Below are 22420 nucleotides of genomic sequence, written 5' to 3' on the forward strand. Positions count from 1 at the left end.
GTCCTTGGAGTGGCTCCAAGTGTGGAACTTTGACAATATTGGCCTTGTACATAACTGTTAGGCCACCCACATTCCTCCAGTGTTGAAGGCTCTGCTGAAATGACAGATATATCCAGGCTGGGTCCAGGCAAGAGGTGAGACATCAGTGGTGACGTGTACTTAGCTCTGTGAAGACCTGTTTGCATGCTCTCTACGAATTGAAGCAAGATGCCCTCCATCGAGCAACTTTACCAACAGCTTAAGGAAGAATTGAGGATGGCAAAGATGGAGATTCGGCGACTGACCGAGGAAAACAAGAAGATTCGTAGTAGTCCTCCTGTTTTGAGTCCTCAGGTCAAGAAAGGAAACTGGTCAGTGGCTGGACAGCAGGAAACGAAGTTGACGATCAAGAAGATGAATGGAAAGGTAGAAACGAAGAAGAAGAAAGAGACTGCCGTGGAAACTATTGTGGAAACATCTAATACATTCTCAGTGCTACCCGACGAATGTGAGTCGACTACTGGGAACGTCACGACGAACGACACCAAGGAAGGTAAGAATATTGTTGTTGTTGGGGATAGCCAGGTTAGGTATATGGATAGGGCGTTCTGCTTGAAGGACAGGAGTAGGAGACAGAGGGTTTGCTTTCCTGGGGCTGGGATGGAGGATATTGTTAGCCGTCTGGATGACATCATGAGTGGTAATGGGAGCAATCCTATTATCTGCCTCAGTGCTGGAGGCAACGATGTTGGAAGACCTGATTAGCAGGTATAGGTCAGCAATAGAAATAATTAGGAGGAAGGGTGGGAACCCTGTCATATGTGGTATTTTGCCAAGGAGAGGAGTTGGAAATGAATGGTTGTCCAGGACAATTGGTGTCAATTGCTGGCTGGACAAATACTGTAAGGAAAATGCGGTAACATTCATTGACAACTGGGACCTCTTCTATGGCAGAAATGACATGTATGCCAGGGATGGGGTTCACTTATCTAGGTCTGGGATGGGAGCACTGGCAACTGCAGTGGAGGGAGCTGTTAGGACTTTAAACTAGGAATAGTTAGTGGTATGGGTTTTGGCAGGAAAACAGTGAAGCCCCAGTGTAGTAATATTATGAGTTCTAGGGGAACTAGTAATAAGCAGAACGAGGTAGATATTGAAAAGCCAGTGACACTGGGTGATAAGGACAGTAATAGGTTTAGTAGAAAAACAGAAATGAGCAGGAAGGGTAAAGAGAAAGGAGAGTCTTTCAATGTTTATTATGCTAATAGCCGTAGTGCTAGGAATAAGATGGACGAGTTGAGATTAGTTGCTAGTGCAGGTAACATTGATGTATTTGCCTTAACTGAGATGTGGTTTAATTAAAAAAGTCGGGACATGCCTGCGGAATGTCACATTCAGGGTTTTAAATTGTTCCAAGTAGATAGAAGTATCGGGAAGGGGGGTGGGGTGGCATTGTATGTCCGAGATCACTTGAACTGTTGCATAAAAACGGGTATTAAGTCTGAAGTAACACATACAGAGTCTGTTTGGATAGAATTTTCAGAGGGGCATGAAAAACTGATTTTAGGAGTGATATACCGTCCCCCAAACTTAGATAGGGACCAAGGGAGACTACTATGGGAGGAAATTGTTAAGGCCACAAGGCACGATAATGTAACAATTATAGGAGACTTTAACTTTAGTCATATTGATTGGAATTTCTTGACTGGGAATTTAGAATCATACGACTTCTTAGAAGTAGTTCAGGATTGTTTTTTGAAGCAGTTTGTGACAGAACCTACAAGGGGAAATAACTTGCTTGACTTAGTTCTGGCAAACAATGAATCTCTTGTTAATAATTTAGAAATTTCAGAGGAACTGGGTGCTAGCGACCACAAATCAATTACATTTAGCATTGAATGTAAGTACGATAGTAGCGATAACTCAGTAACAGTCCCAGATTTTCGCTTAGCAGATTACGATGGGCTTAGAGAACACTTATCATCTGTTGACTGGGGTAACGAAGAGAGCTATCAATATGACAGTTTTCTGAACACTATACATGCTGCTCAAAGAACGTTTATCCCGTATAAAGAAATTAGATCAAATAGAAATGACCCAAAATGGATGAATAATAGGCTCAAATATCTACTAGGGCATAAGAAAGGAATTTATAGGCGTATCAAAAGAGATGAGGGTCATCTTATGAATCAGTATATTGACATTAAGAGGGACATTAAAAAGGGGATAAGAAAAGCTAAAAGGGACTATGAAATTCAAGTTGCTAGGGATTCTAAAACTAACCCAAAAAGTTTTTTCCAGGTATATAGAACAAAAGTTAGAGATAAGATAGGTCCCCTTAAAAGTAACTATGGGCATCTTACTGACAAAGAGAATGAAATGTGCTCGATTTTAAATAATTATTTTCTCTCGGTTTTTACACAGGAAGACACTAACAATATTCCAGTAATTAATTTTTATAGTGGGCTAGAAGAAGATAAATTATGTAACATCACAGTCACTAGTGAAATGGTTGTGAAGCAGATAGACAGACTGAAGCAAAATAAGTCGCCGGGTCTTGATGAGGTTTTTTCAAGGGTTCTTAAGGAATGCAAAATGGAACTCTGTGAACCATTAACTAATATTTTTAATTTATCTCTTCAAACAGGTGTAGTGTCTGATATGTGGAAGATGGCTAATGTAATTCCTGTTTTTAAAACAGGGGACAAGTCGTTACCGTCAAATTACTGCCCAATAAGCCTGACCTCAATTGTAGGCAAATTACTAGAGTCAATTATAGCTGAGATTATAAGAAGCCATCTCGATAAGCATAGCTTGATTAATGATACTCAGCATGGATTCACAAGAGGCCGGTCTTGTCTTACTAATTTATTAACTTTATTCAGTAAAGCTTTTGAGGCTGTTGACCACGATAAAGAGTTTGATATTATTTACTTAGATTTTAGTAAGGCTTTTGATAGAGTTCCGCACCAAACACTGTCAAAGAAAGTGGCAGCTCATGGCATTGGGGGAAAAGTGCTCTCATGGATCGAGTCATGGCTCACAGATAGGAAGCAGAGTGTGTCCATAAATGGGTTAAATCCGAGTGGGGATCTGTAACAAGTGGCGTTCCACAGGGATCAGTCTTGGGCCCGTTGTTGTTTATAATATATATCAATGACCTTGATGAGGGAATTGCTAGTGATATGAGCAAATTCGCCGATGACACAAAGATAGGTAGGATAATTGATTCAAACGTAGACGTTAGGGGACTAAAGGAGGATTTAAACAAAACTATATTCTTGGTCAGAAAAGTGGCAGATGCAGTTCAATGTAGATAAATGCAAGGTTCTGAAGCTCGGGAGTGTCCATAACCCTAGCACTTATAAGTTAAATGATGTAGAACTTAGCCATACAGATTGCAAAAAGGACTTGGGGGTTATGGTGAGCAGCAACCTTAAACCAAGACAGCAGTGCCTAAGCGTACGTGATAAGGCAAATAGATTACTGGGATTTATATCAAGAAGTGTAAGCAACAGAAGTCCAGAGGTCATACTGCAGCTTTATACATCATTAGTAAGGCCTCACCTAGATTATGCAGCTCAATTCTGGTCTCCATATTACAGAATGGACATAAATTCGTTAGAAAACATTCAGCGTAGGATGACTAAATTAATACATAGCATTAGAAATCTTCCTTATGAAGAAAGATTGAAGACTCTTAAATTACATTCACTTGTTAGACGAAGAATGAGGGGAGACCTGATCGAAGTGTATAAGTGGAAGATAGGTATTAATAAAGGGGATATTAATAAGGTCTTAAGGATATCTCTCCAAGAGAGAACCCACAGTAATGGATTTAAATTGGATAAGTTTAGATTTAGAAAGGACATAGGAAAGTATTGGTTTGGAAATAGGGTAGTTGATGAGTGAAACAGTCTACCTAGTTGGGTTATTGAGGCTAGGACTTTGGGTAGTTTCAAATTTAGGTTGGATAAGTGCATGAGTGGGAGGGGTTGGATTTGAGTGGGACTTGCACATCAGAGCTTATTTCTTGGGTAGCATTGAAAATTGGGTTGGGCAAATGTTTTGTTAGTGGGATGAATTGTAAAGGACCTGCCTAGTATGGGCCAACAGGCCTGCTGCAGTGATCCTCCTTTCTTATGTTCCAGCATTATCATCATAGTACCTGGAGACCATCATCATTTATGTTTTCTCAGGAGTAAATGTTACCTGCCATCATTTATCCTAGGCTGATATAACTCTTAGCTGGTGATTGATGTAGCTTAGAGCTGCTGGCATTTCCTCTCTTGGATAAGAAAATTTCAGAGTACATTCATCTGCATGACGAATGCAGAAGAATGAAGAAGGTCATTGAAGTAGACATTCCATAACAATGGTCCAAGTATGCTCTCCTGTGGAACACTTGCCCCAGTAGGATGTTTTGCTGACTCTATTCCATTGAGAACTACACTTAGAGATCTACCTTGAAGGTAACCACTGAGGAGACACAGTGTAGACCCTGCAATTCCCAGTGCTTACAGTTTTGCCAAGAGTCCCTGGTGCCACACACTGTCGAAACACCAGCACTGTCCAGTACTACTACATGGCTAACTTTGGATTCATCCAGTGATTGGTGTCACTTAGTGGAGAGGTTTAACAACAGATCAGCAACAGAGTAACCTTTTCTGAAGCCATATTCAAAGTCACAGAGGTGAGTGGTAGTCAAAAAACTTGTCTAGGCCCACAGCCTTTTCTTGGTCTAGCGATTTAAGAAGAAAATGCACCTCCTCCTGTCTTACTGTCACCACTGAGAGCTTTAACACAGTTCTTGCAGCTAGCCAAGGAGGATTCCTTGCTGGATCAGGAACTTGCATCTCTCTCTCTCCCTCTTTCCTTCTCCTTCTCCTCCTCCTTCATCCCCTCCTCCACTTCTTCAATGTACCATTGAATGACCCTGGAAATAAATGGTATAAAATACCGACACAATGTAAATATAAACATATATGCAGTATAATGTGATCCTTTATTGACTACGTTTCGCCCACACAGTGGGCTTTTTCAAGTCACAAACAGAACTACCTGGGGTGGAAGGAACGCGAGTATTTATAGTCCGGTTCAGAATGCTGAGGTCAGGTGGAGAATGCTGCATCTGATGATGTACCGAGTGGGGTTATAGAGTCTAAAAACTTGGGTAGCTTGGAAAGGAGATTGGATAAGTTTGTGAGCAGACCTTCTACAGTGTTCTTATGTGGGATAGCGATGAAGAAGTTTCTTGGCAAGTGGTTCAGCTATGTTATAGAAGCCACTATTCTGGTTGAAGTTGTCGGATATAGAAATAAGTGATGATTCCAGGATTCTTCGGTATTGAGTGTTGTCTTCTGTGGCAATAAGTCTTGAGTTTCTGTAGTTTATCAAGTGGTTGTGTGAATTACGGTGTTGTATGCAGGCATTCCTGCGTACAACACCGTAATTCACACAACCACTTGATAAACTACAGAAACTCAAGACTTATCGTGTGAATTACGGTGTTGTACGCAGGCATTCCTGCATACAACACCGTAATTCACACAACCACTTGATAAACTACAGAAACTCAAGACTTATCGCCACAGAAGACAACACTCAATACCGAAGAATCCTGGAATCATCACTTATTTCTATATCCGACAACTTCAACCAGAATAGTGGCTTCTATAACATAGCTGAACCACTTGCCAAGAAACTTCTTCATCGCTATCCCACATAAGAACACTGTAGAAGGTCTGCTCACAAACTTATCCAATCTCCTTTCCAAGCTACCCAAGTTTTTAGACTCTATAACCCCACTCGGTACATCATCAGATGCAGCATTCTCCACCTGACCTCAGCATTCTGAACCGGACTATAAATACTCGCGTTCCTTCCACCCCAGGTAGTTCTGTTTGTGACTTGAAAAAGCCCACTGTGTGGGCGAAACATAGTCAATAAAGGATCACATTATACTGCATATGTGTTTATATTTCCATTGAATGACCCTAACTGGTTTAGAGTTTTCCATGAATGTAAAAATAATCCTTACTTAATATTATTGTATAAACTGCATAGACGTTTATAGTTTATGCTATATTTTAAATTTATTTCAAGAACTTTGATATAACAAACAATACATGATAAATTTCCTGTTTAGTTCACAGATGTGGTAGCTGGTGGTTATGTGTGGAAACTAACAGTATGGGATGAGCAAGGGGCTTTCACTTCTGATACTGTATCAATAATTGTTAAGGAAGGCAAGTAAGGAGTAGTTTTAATTGTTTTGTATTTTGCATTACAATTTATAAAATACTTTATTTGTACTGTAGTTAAAGCTTTTTTTTTTTTCATACACATGAATCAGAACTAATACTAAATACAAACCCTGAAAGGCAACATATGCAGTACCTATAAATCTTCAGACAAAATTTACCAAACCTTCAACAAGAACTTCTTAAACCCATTTACCTTCAATTTTCCTCAGAGAAATTACAGGCATAGATTTTTGTTAACTATCAAACATAATGGCAGGTGGTTTTATCATTGGGCAGGGCAAGCTATGAAAGTTTCCTGCCTAAATGTTTAGGGATTAGAGAGATTGGGTAGTTTGAAACCAAACGTATTCTCCATAAAGAACTATTGCCCAAAATGGCATGAACAGTAGCATGCTGTAGAGAGTACTCACTATGGTCTGCCGTGTATCAATAATGGTGTGTTTACCTCTCTGGAGTCCTAATAAAAACTATGTATATGTGAAGCATGATACTGTACATTACTATTAGTATTAATGCTACAGATGATAATAATAATAATAATAATGGGAAGTACAATGCCTGCACTTTAAAGGAGAGGTTTGAGATATTGGCAGTTTGGAGGGACATCTGAATTGTCATATCTGAGCGCCTCTGCAAAGGCAGTGATTATGTGTGAGTGAAGGTGAAAGTGTTGAATGATGAAAGTTTTTTTCTTTCTTTTTGGGTTTTTCTTTCTTTTTGGGTCACCCTGCCTCGGAGATGGCCGACATGTTAAAAAAATAATGGCAGTTACAGTGGAACCCCGGTTTTCAAACTTAATCTGTTCCAGAAGGTCGTTCTAAAACCAAAACGTGCAAAAATTGAATCAATATTTCCCATGAGAAATAATGTAAATACAGTGGACCCCCGCCTAACGATATTATTTCATTCCAAAAGTCTGTTTTGGTGCCGTTATAGACCGAATTTGTTCCCATAAGAAATATTGTGAATTAGATTAGTCAGTTTCAGACCCCCAAAAATACACCTACAAAAGCACTTGTGAAAATACACTTACATAATTGGTCGAGTTGGGAGCTGATCGTTAGGCGGGGGTCCACTGTACAATTAATCCGTTCCAGACACCCAAAAATATTCACAAAAAAAATCATTTTTAAAGAACTTGACACTAATATCAACTGTACGGTATTTATCTCTCACAATTGATCTAATATGACATAATAAACAATATAAATAACATAGGAACCTGAAATAGTACACTCTAGAATGAATAAAATGTGTCATTACGTATGTGGCTAGTAGTGGCGAAGGCGGAGAGTTTGTTTGGAGGCAGGACAAAATACTCCTTCAGTATGACACTAATATCGACTCAGCGGCTTATTTATCTATCACAATTGATCTAATATGACATAATAAACAATATAAATAACATAGCAACATACATCTACCATCCAACTTACGACCTCCTCGACATACGACCACTCGGCTTACGACCATGTTTTTTATGCCTAATTTCTGGGAAATAAACAACTGTTTGTGTTATACACAGTGTTTATCCTAAACCTGATGGTATAAAATACAGTACTAACAGCATAAAAAGTAAAGTAAAAAATGAAATACCAAAATAAAACTATAAAATAAAATCATTACAAAAGTGTGATGTTGATATTCAGTAGTAAGGTTTGACTTACATCCATTTTGACTTATGACCGGTTGGTCGGAACCAAGCTTGGTTGTAAGTCGGATGGTACCTGTATATACTCCAGAATGAATAAAATATGTCATTACGTATGTGGAGTGGTGGTGGTGGTGTTGGGTTTATAAGTGCCACTGACAGCATAAGTCATACATATAGAGTTGGTGGTGGCGGCGGTGTTGTCAGTAGCCCTATATACCTCAAACAACAATGGAGGAGTCGGTTTCGTGTCGTCATTTTTCTATCACTTAATCACTTAACTTAGGTACTTGCTACACTGTTAATGCTACTCTTTGTCGCTGACTGGCACTATAGCCTTTATCGACTCTTGTTGCTTTAGTATTGTACATATCATAAAATCACTGAAGGCACATTTTTCCCTCTCTCTCAGCCCTTTACCAAAGGGCTGGCGGGCACTAGGAACTTTCTTTGGGCCCATGGTGGCTTATTTCGCAGTCACAATTAATAAACGAGTAACAAAAACAAGGGATTATTACGAAATGTTTTGTAATGCGCGAAGTAATGCTCACTTGACCAGTGACAGAGGCAGACCGAGACGCGTAGTGGCAGCGTCCCTGGACAGACGAGTATAATACGTCCAATTACCGGATCAAGGTCCGATACCCGGAACAAAATTTCCCACAAAAAACAGTCCTAAAACCGAAACATCTGATAACTGGAGCATGCGAAAACCGGAGTTCCACTGTATTGAGAGAAGATGAACTAGTGAGAATATAAGTACATGAGAAGTTTGAAGAGTTATGTTATGGGGTAGATTTAAGAATGATGTGTTAGAGTATGCACAGAAGTTTGTGGATATAAGAGGATGGGTGCAGGAGAGAAGAGGAGTGATTGGTGGAATGATGAGGTAAAGGGAGTGGTAAGGGAGAAAGAAGTTAGCATATGAGAGGATTTTTACAAAATAGAAATGATAAAAGGAGGGTTAAGTATATGGAGAGTAAGAGAGTTAAGAGAGAAAAGAGCAGATGAGAGAGTGGATGAGGTTTTGCCAACAAATTTTGTTGAGAATAAGAAAAAGTTTTGGACCAAGATTAATAGGTTGAGAAAGCCTAGGGAACGAATGGATTTAACAGTTATAGACAGAAAAGGGGACGTTATTTTTGGGAAGTTGGAGGTATTGGGAACTGTTAAATGTTGATGATGTAAGGGAGACAGTAATTTCATGCATTGGTCAGGGAGGTAAAACGTGTTTTAGGAGTGAAGAAGAGCTGGATGTGAGTGTGGGGAGGTGTATGAGGCATTAGGTAGAATGAAAGGGAGTAAAGCAGTTGGAACAGATGAGATCACGACAGAAATGTTAAAAGCAGGAAGGGGATGGATATAATTTGGGAGTGATTGGTACTTTTGTTCAGTAAATGTATGAAAGAGAGGAAGGTACCTAGGGATTGGCAGAGTTTTTATAGTATATAAAGGGAAGGGGGACAAAAGAGATTGTAAAAATTTTAGGGGAATAAGTTCACTTAGTATACTAGGTAAAGTGTATGGTAGGGTTATTATAGAAAGAATTATAAGTAAGACAGAGAGCAGGATCGCAGATGAACAAGGAGGCTTTAGAATGGGTAGGGGATGTGTAGACCAAGCGTTTGTATTGAAGTATACAAGTGAACAATACTTTGATAAAGGTAGGGAAGTTTTAATTGCATTTATGAATTTAGAAAAGGCATGTTATAGGGTGGATAGGGAAGCAGTGGGGCATGTGTTGCAAGTGTATGGAATAGGTAGTTAGTAAATGCTATAAAGAGTTTTTGTGTGGATAGTGAGACTCAGGTTAGGGTGTGTAGGAGAGAGGGAGATCACTTTGCATTAAGAGTAGGCCTTAGACAGAGATGTGTCATGTCATCATGGTTGTTTAACATAATTATAAATGGGGTTGTAAAAGAAGTAAATGCTAGGGTGTTGGGGAGAGGGGTTACAGGGAATCAAATACAAAATGGGAATTGACACAATTACTTATTGCTAATGATACTCTGCATTTGGTAGATTCTAAAGAGAAGTTGCAAAGGTTAGTGGATGAGTTTGGGAGGGTGTGTAAAGGAAGAAAGTTGAAATAAAACATAGGTAAGAGTAAGGTGATAAGGATATCAAAGAATTATTGACAAAGAAATACTGGATGTCACATAGGAGGGAGGGAGTATTGAAGAACTGAATGTGTTGAGATATTTGGGAGTAGACTTGTCAGCAGATGGATTTATGAAGGATAAGGTGAGCCATAGAATTGGTGAAAGTAAAAAGATGAGTGGTGCATTAAGGTATCTGTAGAGACAAAAAAAAAAATAGTTATCCATGGAGGCAAAGGAGGAAAGGTACAAGAGTATAGTGGTACCAGTACTCTTATACGGGTGTGAAGCATGGGTTGTAAATGCTGCAGCAAGAAGGAGGCTGGAAGTAGTGGAGATGTCGTGTCTAAGGGCAATGTGTGGTGTAAGTATTATGCAGAGAATTCATACTGTGGATATTAGGAGGAGGTGTGGAGTTACTAAAAATATTATTTAGAGAGCTGAAGAGAGGGGGTTGATGTGGTTTGGTCATTTAGAGAGGTTGTAGCAAAATAGGTTGACTTGAAGGGTGTATAAATCTGTAGAGGGGAGGAAGGGTAAGGGTCATCCTAGGAAAGGATGGAGGGAGGGGGTAAAGGAAGTTTTGTGTGCAAGGGCTTGGACATGCAGCAGGCTTGTGTGAGTGTGTTAGATAGGAGTGAATGGAGATGAATGGTTTTTGAGACCTGACGAGCTGTTGGAGTGTGAGCAGGGTAATATTTTGTGAAGGGATTCAGGGAAACTGGTTAGTTAGTCTGACTTGAGGCCTGGAGGTAGGAAGTACAGTGCCTGCACTTTCAAGGAGGGGTTTAGGATATTTGCTGTTTGGAGTGATATCTGAACTGTCGTATCTGAGCACCTCTGCAAAGACAGTGATTATGTTTTTTTGGGTCACCCTGACTCAGTGGGAGACGACCAATGTGATAAAAAAAAAATTGAAGAAAAAAGTAAACAGGTTTTCCCACCAGCAAGGTGAGACAGCCGATCGAGTCATGTGACTGCACTCTCTATGTCATGTGAATAAAGAATAAAATTTTATTTCTTTGCAAAGGTTACAGTGTGTGATTACAATTTTGATTTGTTAAGTACTAAGAAAGCCACTATCATGCCAGGGCATTTTGGACAGACTAATCCTAGCACATAATAACTACTTAAGTCTAGACAAGATAAGAGTGGTTAACTTTTTAATAAATCTTTATTTTATCTTAATACTAATGCAAGGTAATCAAGGTAAAGGTTTGTAAATATAATAATCTTGAAGTTGCATATAAAAACAATATTACAATTAATGGTTCATACAGTAATATTTTATGGATTGGCAGATATTTTAATAGACTACAGGTCATATAATATAATATTTGGGAGAATTGCTTCAAACTGATTAGAAATTGTTTTGGGTGGTTTGGTTAGTATTGAGAGATGAGGTGCTTTTTAACCCTTAAACTGTCAAAACATAAATCTACGTTCACATGCGTAGTGCTCCAAAAGTAGATCAAAGTTTTTTTACACGGTTTCAAATGTAAAAAAAAAGATCTGCATTTTTTGCATCCTTTCAGATGTTGAAAAAACGTAGATCTACTTTTGGACAGTTGAAGGGTTAAGCATAGCCCTAAATTTGTATGTAGTCAGGGGATACTTTACTGGTTTGGGTAGTAAATTCCAGATCTTCGGGCCCTTTATGTGTATTGCATTTTTGCATAGTGTGAGATTGACATAAAGGATGTCGAATACAGTAAATATAGTATCGGGAAAATTTGTTCATAAATGGATTTTGGGTCACTTTCATGAATCATCATTTTTATCAGTAAATGACACTGGTAACAATTGTCTGTTCATGACAAGTATATGATCATTTGTTTAATACTTAGGTTTTAACTAAGTGTTTTCATCATCAGGGCCTCATCACCTAGATGAAGTAGAGGTGGTGGTAGGAGGGGACATTGGGGCATTGAGTTACTCCCAGCTGACAACACTTCTTCAAAAGTTAGAGTTATTCTTCCACACATCTGAGAGTGCTGTTTCTATACATCTCCTTTCACTCACTGGACTTCCACATTCAGGTCTGTATAAGTAGATTTTGCATGCTGTCACTTGGTACAGTACCTAAATATAATTTTGAATATGCCTGCTGGTATGTTACAGGTCTAATATACAGGTACAGGAGTGCCTCATTTTATGTGATAGATGTGTTCCTCACCAGTTGTGCGTAAAGTGAAATTGTAGAGAGCAAACCCATTGTAACATATAAAACAAATAGAGATTCATTCTGAGACTACAAATTCCATTTTTTTATTATTATCTGTTAGTTTTGTATCAAATGCATTCATACTTTATGAATGTTCATTTCGTTTAGAGAATTGTCAAGAACTGTAGATTCATTGTTTATGCTGTGTTAGTATTCGAGGTTAACGAGGTTCTGACCAGAACTTTGGTAAGATGGGGGAGGAAGAAGGATGGAATGTAGGAAAGGTTGGGGAGGGAGGAGGGGTAGGTGGGGTTTTAAAAGGTTAGTGGCCTATCCACTTTGGTGTAATTTGAATACGCATGTGTGCATATTGAGTAATTCATGAAGAGGTTGGTTTTATGAGAGAGGTATACCTCCTGCCCATCAATTGCACACTGCTATATTGTCTGTATACCAGTGCATCATTAAATTGGAAGGATGCATACTGCTTGCAATTGCTTTTTTTTTCCGCAAGAGGTTGGTCAGAATGCCGCAGCTGCAGGTGGTAGTTGCAGGTCATTTGATGGAGGTTGGTTGCTCACCTGGAGTTGGCTGGCTAAGCAGTGACTGAGGTGGTGTCCTGCTGGAGGATAGTTGTAGGTGTAACAAGGTTATTTGTGAGGTGTTGGTTGATAGAAGTGGGTCACCAGGAAATGTGGAGTGTTAGTCCATGTTACTGGACATAGAATGGTTCCGGTGGCATCCATTCTTCTTCTGCGGGGAGGTCACTTTCGGTCGAGGGAAGTTCTCCTTGTGGATGAAGCACCGAACTCTTTGCTGGAGGGTCATTCTTTGGGATCTGTGAGGAGGGGTGTTAATGGTATAATCGGTCGTGTTCACTGGTTGGGAGGGGGGTTCTCTCTGTCAGGCACATAGAGTTCCTGCATGTCATATAGTTGTCTCTTCGTTAGTCTGTCTAGCCGGACATTGATTGCAGTGATTCTCTGTTGTATGTGTAGGTCCTCGGTCCTGATTCTTTCTCTGAGTCTGGGGCCAGTGATGAAGCGGAGGGCTCTGTTTTGGACTCGTTGGAGTTTTAGCATGCTGGTTTTGGTTGTGAGTGACATGGGTACACTGGGGTATTCCAGCAGAGGTCTGATCATCATCTTGTACAGGTGTAGTTTGACGTGGGGAGGGGCTGCTTTGAATCGATAAAGTTGGCCAAGGCGGGCTTTCACTACGTTTACTTTTTTGGTTATGTGGGATGTAGAGTTGAGTAATCTGTCGATCTCGTATCCTAGGATCTTGTTTGGATTCCTAATAGCAATTCGGGTGCCTCTGATGGAAATGCCCCCTTTGTCTTCTATGGTTGATGGCAAGCATCCAATGGTGCTGATGAGGACTTTGTCTCGGTTGGTTGTGATTATTCATTTCTTCTCCCACCTGGCTGTTCTATTTAGTTCTTCATTCATTTTCTCTATTGCTCTCCTATGCTTATTTGCACCAGCTGTGGGGGTAGAGGAGACAACATGGATGACATCGTCTGCTAATTGGGTGATGATGGTGTCGTTTTGTTCAGGTTGGGGGAGGTCGTTGACATATATGTTGAAGAGAATAGGGCTGAGGCAAGAGCCTTGGGGTACTCCTGCTGATGGTGTGAAGGGAGTTGATTCCACTCCGTGGAAGGTGGGGATGATTCTTCTTCCTGTTAAGAAGTTGCAGATGAGCCTGAGAAAGGTCCAGTTGTGATCAGGGAGGTCTACGAGTTTGTAAATGAGACCATCGTGCCATAGGCTGTCGAAGGCCTTGTGTACATCCCTGGTGGCTATCAGGGCTAGGTTCCCTTGCTTCTTCAGGCTGGCCACGGCATCAGAGATGATGTTTATGGCATGCTGTGTGCTGCGGCGGGACCTGAAGCCGAACTGCCTTTCAGAGAATAGGTGGTTGAACTCCATGTAGTAGTTTAGTCTGTTAGAGATTATTCTTTCGAAGACTTTGCCCGTGACTTCAAGTAGGGAGATGAGCCTGTAGTTCTCGGGGTTGCGGTTGTCCTTGTTGGGTTTGGCGATGAAGATCATCCTAGCTGTCTTGAAAGCCACTGGGAAGTGACCAGATGCCAAGATGGCATTGTAGATATTCACCAGTGACATCTTGCAGTTACGGGGAAGGTACTTCAGTTGTTTAGCTGTTATGCCTGATGGGCCAGGAGCTGTGTTTCTCAGTCGCCCTGTGACTTGGGACACTTTCCTGAGCGTAATTGGTCTGGTAAGGGGGTGTTCGTTTTCGAGAGATGTGTCAATTGATGGTATAGGATGAAAGTCTTCCAGGTTCTCGTGTTAGTATTCCTCGCTGTTTCCCTGTCTCCTTCCCTCACTAATTCACTGCCTGATTCATTGATTCAATGCTTCTCTCATTGATTCATGCCTCACTACCCCTCCACTCAAAAATTTTTTTATATAGGAGCAAAGTGTCTGTGTTTAGCAGTTATACATGGAATTTTATTTAATTAACAATTTTCTTAAGTAGGTGGCTAATGCTTATCACCAACACTTGCTGCTACATATGCATTACTAATAGCATCCTACAGTCTTTTAAACTTTTGCTTTTTTCTACTACCAACCTTATCACTATCATCAACAATAAGAAGTTGGGATCAGTTATTACTGCATTCTGTACTATAATACAGTGGACCCCCGCATAACAATCACCTCCCAATGCGACCAATTATGTAAGTGTATTTATGTAAGTGCGTTTGTACGTGTATGTTTGGGGGTCTGAAATGGACTAATCTACTTCACAATATTCCTTATGGGAACAAATTCGGTCAGTACTGGCACCTGAACATACTTCTGGAATGAAAAAATATCGCTAACCGGGGGTCCACTGTATAGTGACATAATGTACTGAATGCAATAAATAGACATAAGTAAGGCTGCCTGAACAATGTACTGTCTGGCTAATTAGTGGCTTATAAACAAAAGTCAGGCCAAGCCTGGGCATGCCAGCTTTGAATGAAGGATGCATTCTCAGTTAATGGATCACTTAAAAGAGCCATGATTATTTTCCCTCTGTTTAGGTGTTTTCAGTTAACCCTTTCACTGTCTCTTACATGTAGCTCATGTAAATCTATGTTCTGAGCTCAGCTCCTGTAGATAAGCTGTGAGCAGTAAATTCTGGCCTGTACCTGAGAGAATGGGTGTGTGTGGTGAGTATATATTTAAAAAAATCCTTCCCCATTTGGTACATGATGGAAAAAGCAAAACTGACCTTAAAGTGATTCCCATATGGTTTTATTGATCATTTCTTGGCATTACAGCCTCTCCTCACTTAACAACATAATCATTTATCAACAACTCGAACTTACAACGGGCTCTCTGACCAGTTTGCATACCTAAATAATGTATATTAGAGCTAATTTCCTCTAGTCTATACAGGAGTTCCGTTCCCAACACCACATTGGTAAACAAATTCGTTGCTAAGCAAGGAGCATACTACAATGGTAGTGGGTTTGTGTCAACCATCTTTGACATTGTTTTAATGTCATCTTTGCACCATTTATAACATTTTTAGTATATTTCTAAATGTTTATACAGTAGTACATTTTTTTTTTTTTTTTGTTCCAACAAGTTGGCCGTCTCCCACCGAGGCAGGGTGACCCAAAAAAGAAAGAAAATCCCCAAAAAGAAAATGCTTTCATCATCATTCAACACTTTCACCACACTCACACATAATCACTGTTTTTGCAGAGGTGCTCAGAATACAACAGTTTAGAAGCATATACGTATAAAGATACACAACATATCCCTCCAAACTGCCAATATCCCAAACCCCTCCTTTAAAGTGCAGGCATTGTACTTCCCATTTCCAGGACTCAAGTCCGACTATATGAAAATAACCGGTTTCCCTGAATTCCTTCACTAAATATTACCCTGCTCACACTCCAACAGATCGTCAGGTCCCAAGTACCATTCATCTCCATTCACTCCTATCTAACACGCTCACGCACGCTTGCTGGAAGCCCAAGCCCCTTGCCCACAAAACCTCCTTTACCCCCTCTCTCCAACCCTTTCGAGGACGACCCCTACCTCTCCTTCCTTCCCCTATAGATTTATATGCTTTCCATGTCATTCTACTTTGATCCATTCTCTCTAAATGACCAAACCACCTCAACAACCCCTCTTCTGCACTCTGACTAATACTTTTATTAACTCCACACCTTTTCCTAATTTCCACACTCCAAATTTTCTGCATAATATTTAAACCACACATTGCCCTTAGACAGGACATCTCCACTGCCTCCAACCGTCTCCTCGCTGCTGCATTTACCACCCAAGCTTCACACCCATATAAGAGTGTTGGTACTACTATACTTTCATACATTCCCTTCTTTGCCTCCATATATAACATTTTTTGACTCCACATATACCTCAATGCACCACTCACCTTTTTTCCCTCATCAATTCTATGATTAACCTCATTCTTCATAAATCCATCCGCCGACACGTCAACTCCCAAGTATCTGAAAACATTTACTTCTTCCATACTCCTCCTCCCCAATTTGATATCCAATTTTTCTTTATCCAAATCATTTGATACCCTCATCACCTTACTCTTTTCTATGTTCACTTTCAACTTTCTACCTTTACACACATTCCCAAACTCATCCACTAACCTTTGCAATTTTTCTTTAGAATCTCCCATAAGCACAGTATCATCAGCAAAAAGTAACTGTGTTAATTCCCATTTTGAATTTGATTCCCCATAATTTAATCCCACCCCTCTCCCGAACACCCTAGCATTTACTTCTTTTACAACCCCATCTATAAATATATTAAACAACCATGGTGACATTACACATCCCTGTCTAAGACCTACTTTTACTGGGAAGTAGTCTCCCTCTCTTCTACACACCCTAACCTGAGCCTCACTATCCTCATAAAAACTCTTTACAGCATTTAGTAACTTACCACCTATTCCATATACTTGCAACATCTGCCACATTGCTCCCCTATCCACTCTATCATATGCCTTTTCTAAATCCATAAATGCAATAAAAACTTCCCTACCTTTATCTAAATACTGTTCACATATATGCTTCAATGTAAACACTTGATCTACACATCCCCTACCCACTCTGAAACCTCCTTGCTCATCCGCAATCCTACATTCTGTCTTACCTCTAATTCTTTCAATTATAACCCTACCATACACTTTTCCTAGTATACTCAATAAACTTATTCCTCTGTAATTTTTACAATCTCTTTTGTCCCCTTTCCCTTAGTACATTGTATATTGTAATAAACAGAATAGAGGAAATCAGCTCTAATATACATTATGTATTTAGGTATGCAAACTGGTCAGAGAGCCCGTCGCAAGTCTGAGTCATCAGTAAAAGAGTACATCGCTAAGTGAGAAGAGGCTGTATATAGTACACTACTGTATAAACATTCAAAAATATGCCAGAAATGTTATAAATGATGCAAAGGTGACATTAAAACAATATGAAAGATAGTTGACACAAACCCCCTATCATTATAGTATGCTCCTCAGCGACGCATTTGTTTACTGACGTGGTCTTAGGAACGGAACTCTGTCGTTAAGTGAGGAGAGGCTGTATTTGATAGAATGGAAGACACAGTACTGAAGTGGAAATGATGTTGGTTGGTTCCAGGACTGGAAGCAGCTTGAAATCAGGCTCAAAGTGGCTGAAATATTTGATTTTTGACAATTTCTTTGAGGACGGGCAAGACCCCCCAGTTTGTTTTGTGGGTTTTTATGAGGCCTTCTTCAATTATTGGGGGGTGCCAAATCAATACCCAATCATTCCTGGTTATATTTTATGATGGTATAAACCTTGGTAATAGATACCAACAAGTTCATTTATGATACAAGAAATTGGGTGTGATGATGATGAATTCAAAATGAAGGATAGGGTGTAATAAAGGAGTGGCCTGAGGATGTGACTGATGAAGAGAGGAAATGTTTTATTGGCTGGAATCCATACAGTGTTTATTTTGGACTCTGCCTTTAAATTTTTTTTTTTTTTAAATTTGATGTAAAATAGATCAAATTACCAAATTTTGTACATTGTATAAGGTAGGTCTGTCTGATAGTTGAATGAGCAGTTTCTTGTGATCAATTGATAACGAAAGGCATCGTAATACTAGTGAAATAGCTAACAATTTGGTTGAGGTGAACAATGGAATTACAGTAGTCCATTATTTAACATGGGTTATTTGGCACATTTTGGTTCTTTCACTATCGAAGAATTGCAGCACAATTTTATACAACACTTCGTAAAATTAACTGAACATGGTTCAGTTTGCTGGACGGAAGAAAATTTGGATCGTCGGGATACTTCTGGCTGTGGGTTAGACCATTGAGTCAACGGGGAAGACCACCTACCGCCATCCCCCTCCACCGTCACCACCCTCCACCACTCCCACCACCCTTGTCCCAGTCTTTGGTTCATACTTGTGTAGAACCATCCTCTGCTAGGAGCTAGCTTTGCTTATTTTTGTTTGTGGATTGAGTTTAGATCTTTTAATTGCCATTTCTTAAATCTGCCAAGCAATCATGGCACCCAGTATGCATACAAGTTTGTAGATGAATGGTTCAGAGAACCGACATGTTGATAAATTAGACACGTGCAACTCTTGGGTATCTTTATTGAGGAAACGTTTTGCCACACAGTGGCTTCATCAGTCCATACAGAGGAGAAACGTGAAGAAGAGGAGGAGAATGAGGTAATCAGTCCCTCAACCTTGAGTCGATGTGGTCAGTCCATCAATCTTGAATAGAATACAGCATATGTGCGGAGAAGTAGCTTATATACCGTAGACAGGAGAGGTGCAGCAGTCGTAGGTGGTGTCACATTTGTCCAATATGGAAGTATGGTGTGCCCAAGGGTTAGGCAAGCGAAGAATTCCCAAGTATTAAGATTCCAAGAAATTGCAGTCTGACAGGATTGTAGATGAATGGTTCAGAGAACCATTCATCTACAATCAATAAAGATACCCAAGAGTTGCACATGTGTCTAATTTATCAATGCATACAAGTGTTGCTGGAAGTGACAAGAAAAGGTTTAAGCATATAAGTCTTAGAATTAACAAAGAAAATAGAGATATTAGAGAAGAGATAGCCTGTGGCCGTAATGAAGCGTCACTTTGTGCACATAAAAAGAATGAGGTAAATGTGAGTTTGTGTAATGACTGACTGACTGACTGACTGACAAACTTACTGACTGATTTACTGACAGACTTAAAGTTAGACTTTTTCACTGAAGAGGACCCTGAAACGGTGTCTAGAGCAGCTGATGCCTTACTTTCAGTTGTATAATGTACTGTGGGGTAAAATAGAACAGAAATCCATTAGAGAATTTATGCACACTCCAGTAAACTATCGCCTTCAGTACCAGAATCTCTACCATCCACCTCAGCCCAGTAGGACCACAGCATAACTTTCCACTCTCCACAATCATCTACAAATACCAGCACCCACAATTTAAGGTAAGAAATACTATTATTTCTGTTGCATTTGTAGTATTAAGTAGTAAAAACAACATAATACACCACGACAATGAACTACAGTTACATATTCACTTTTATTTTTGTAAGATATGGAGGTCTAAAAAGAAGTTGTTTGGCTTTTTTGGGGCTCCAAGGAACATAACACTATTTTTTCCCATGAGTTCTTCAGTTTATCTAACATGGTTTTACTTAACACTGCATTTTCAGGAACGTAACTACCGTGTTAAATAGCGGTCTACTGTAACTTAAAATAGGACTCAAATTGAACAGAATTGCCAGTGCTTAAACTGTGCTCATACTGCCAGATTTGTCCTTCATAATTTGTAAGTTTTCCATCCAATTTAATATTGTTTTGGTGTCATTTCCTTAAGAAAAAGAATCTGAAGAATTTTTTTTAACCTTTTGAGGGTCCGTTCCATAGTTCTACGGCTTTGAAGCCTGGGTCCAAGCCATAGAACTACGGCTTGAGCTCAGCTCAGTCAGATAAGCTGTGAGCAGTAAATTTGGGCCTAGATATGAGAGAATACATATGTGGTGCACACTTGGATTAAAAGAGTGACTTTGTGGTGGATTAAAATAGTGACTTTGTGGTGTTTTTTGTATGTTTTTTACAATTGTATTCATGATTTCTTGGTCTCATTTAATAGAATGGAAGATGTGTTACAGAAATAGAGATGATTTTGATTGGTTTTAGTACTGAAAATGGCTTGAAACTGAGCTCAAAGTAGCAGAAATATTCAGTTTTTGCCCATGTTCAAGAGTAAACAAATGATATCACACATCTAATACACATAAGCTAGTGGGTCTAATATACATTCACGAATGTGATGATATTGTTTATACAATTATAGTATTACAATATTGCATAACAGATATAGAACATTTTTCTGACATTTTTTATTCACTATGGTATTTTTATGTATAGGCAAAATATGAAAGTTGTTTATATCTCATGTGAATATGCAGTATTTTCCTTTCTGCAGGTCATGTTACACTAACATTCCTTGCTTATGCTGGGAAAGAAGTTGTGAGGGGACCAGATGTTGTATCAACCTTACGACATCAGGTTATGTCAGAATCTTCTGAATTACTGGATCTTCCTCTTCTTTCTGTAGATACAATTGTTTGTCAGAATAATTGTTCAGGTAATGTAAGTCAGTTAAACAGTTAACTTTATTATCTGTTGACCATGAACTAATATTCTTTTTACTAATGGAATGTGATGGTATATTCATAGCTCTCATAAAATTAAACTTGTATCCAGTCATTGCATTGGTAAGGATCAGAGACAGATTTTTAATAGATATGATTTAAGTTAATTCCTAATTGTCTTAATACCAGGTCATGGGGAGTGCACTCAAGCAACTCGAGAATGCCGATGCCGAACTTGGTGGATGGAATCCTTCTTTCGTCGGCATATGGGAGATGGTATCCCAAATTGTGGTATGTCATGGATTGGGATATAGCTACAGTAGAGTATTTTGCATACTTACAGGTTGTTTTTTTCACTGTTCAGACTGGTTAAGTTTGAACAGTGAATTACATGTCTTATTTACAAGTGCAGTATGTTCAGATTTATTTACATCTTTTATACTCGCTGATTGTTTTGGATCTCTCTAACCAAAATTATTTACAAATACAGTAGGATACTAGTTAAATATTTTGTTTTGTAATGTATTGGTATAAGAGATGCAATAATTAGGATTATAGCACCATTCATTGTTCATGTAACTTCATTTATCATTCTGTGTGAGGGCAATTGGTCAGTTAGGACCACAAATTTTTTAAATTAACAAATTTTAGAAGACACTTGAAAAATAGTGTATTCCTCTGTCAGCACAGATGTGTGTATTAGAGTCCAACATTCACAGAGTGTTTATTATTAATATACACCGTTAAAACAAGAGAGAGGAAATATTAGCTGGGGTGGAAATACTGGAAAGATGAAGATATTGCAACAAGTAATTGAATGGTAATGATGCAGGAGAGTTGGTGATTTCACATATTGCACAGGGTGAGATAACATATAGGAGTGAGGAGGATGAGGTGGATGCAAGGGTAGTACAGTAGGTAATGAGTAGGACGACAAGGAGGTACAGTAGATGTGCTAGATGGCATTAAGAACGAGCTGTTAAAAGTAGGTGGGGATATAGTGATGGAGTAGTTGGTGTATTTGTTCAATATATTCTTGAAAGAATGGATGGTGCCTAAAGATTGGCAGGTAGCATGTATGGTTCTTTTGTATAAGAAAAAAAAAAAGGAAGAAAAGTGAATATAAGAATCATAAGAGGATAAGCTTGTTGAGCATACTTGGTAATTTTTTTTTTTTTTTTTTTTTTTTTTTTTTTTTTTTTTTTTTTTTTTTTTTTTTTTTTTTTTTTGTAAACACTGGCCATCTCCCACCAAGGTAGGGTGACCTGATAAAGAAAACACCTTACCTATCACTCATTCAATCATTCTTGCCAGAAGGGCATGGACATCACAGTTCAGACATCCCTCCAAACCACAACATTAATTTTTGAAGGAATTCAGGAAAATCGCTCGGTCAGACTTGAGACCCAGAAATAGGAAGTGCAATGCCTGCACTCATCATTTACAAAAATTATTAGAAAAGGATTAACCCAAAATGCTGTGCCGCCTAATATTTTTTTTTTTTTTTTTTTTTTTCAATAAGTCGGCTGTCTCCCACCTAGGCAGGGTGACCCAAAAAAGAAAGAAAATCCCCAAAAAGAAAACACTTTCATCATCATTCA

The 22420-nt window shown here is 39.1% G+C and overlaps 1 protein-coding gene across 1 annotated transcript in view; it reads left to right on the forward strand.

Annotated features, from left to right (window-relative positions):
* Window positions 1-22420, forward strand: part of LOC128689439 (dyslexia-associated protein KIAA0319-like protein) — a 130825-nt gene that overhangs the window by 83918 nt on the left and 24487 nt on the right. The window contains exons 13-16 of the mRNA XM_053777744.2: window positions 6128-6227; window positions 11870-12034; window positions 20651-20812; window positions 21009-21110. Of these exons, the coding sequence (XP_053633719.2) occupies window positions 6128-6227; window positions 11870-12034; window positions 20651-20812; window positions 21009-21110 (529 nt within the window). The remainder of the gene's footprint in view (window positions 1-6127; window positions 6228-11869; window positions 12035-20650; window positions 20813-21008; window positions 21111-22420) is intronic.

Source organism: Cherax quadricarinatus, chromosome 18 (genome assembly GCF_038502225.1).
Source record: "Cherax quadricarinatus isolate ZL_2023a chromosome 18, ASM3850222v1, whole genome shotgun sequence".
Classification (NCBI taxonomy): Eukaryota; Metazoa; Arthropoda; class Malacostraca; order Decapoda; family Parastacidae; genus Cherax; species Cherax quadricarinatus.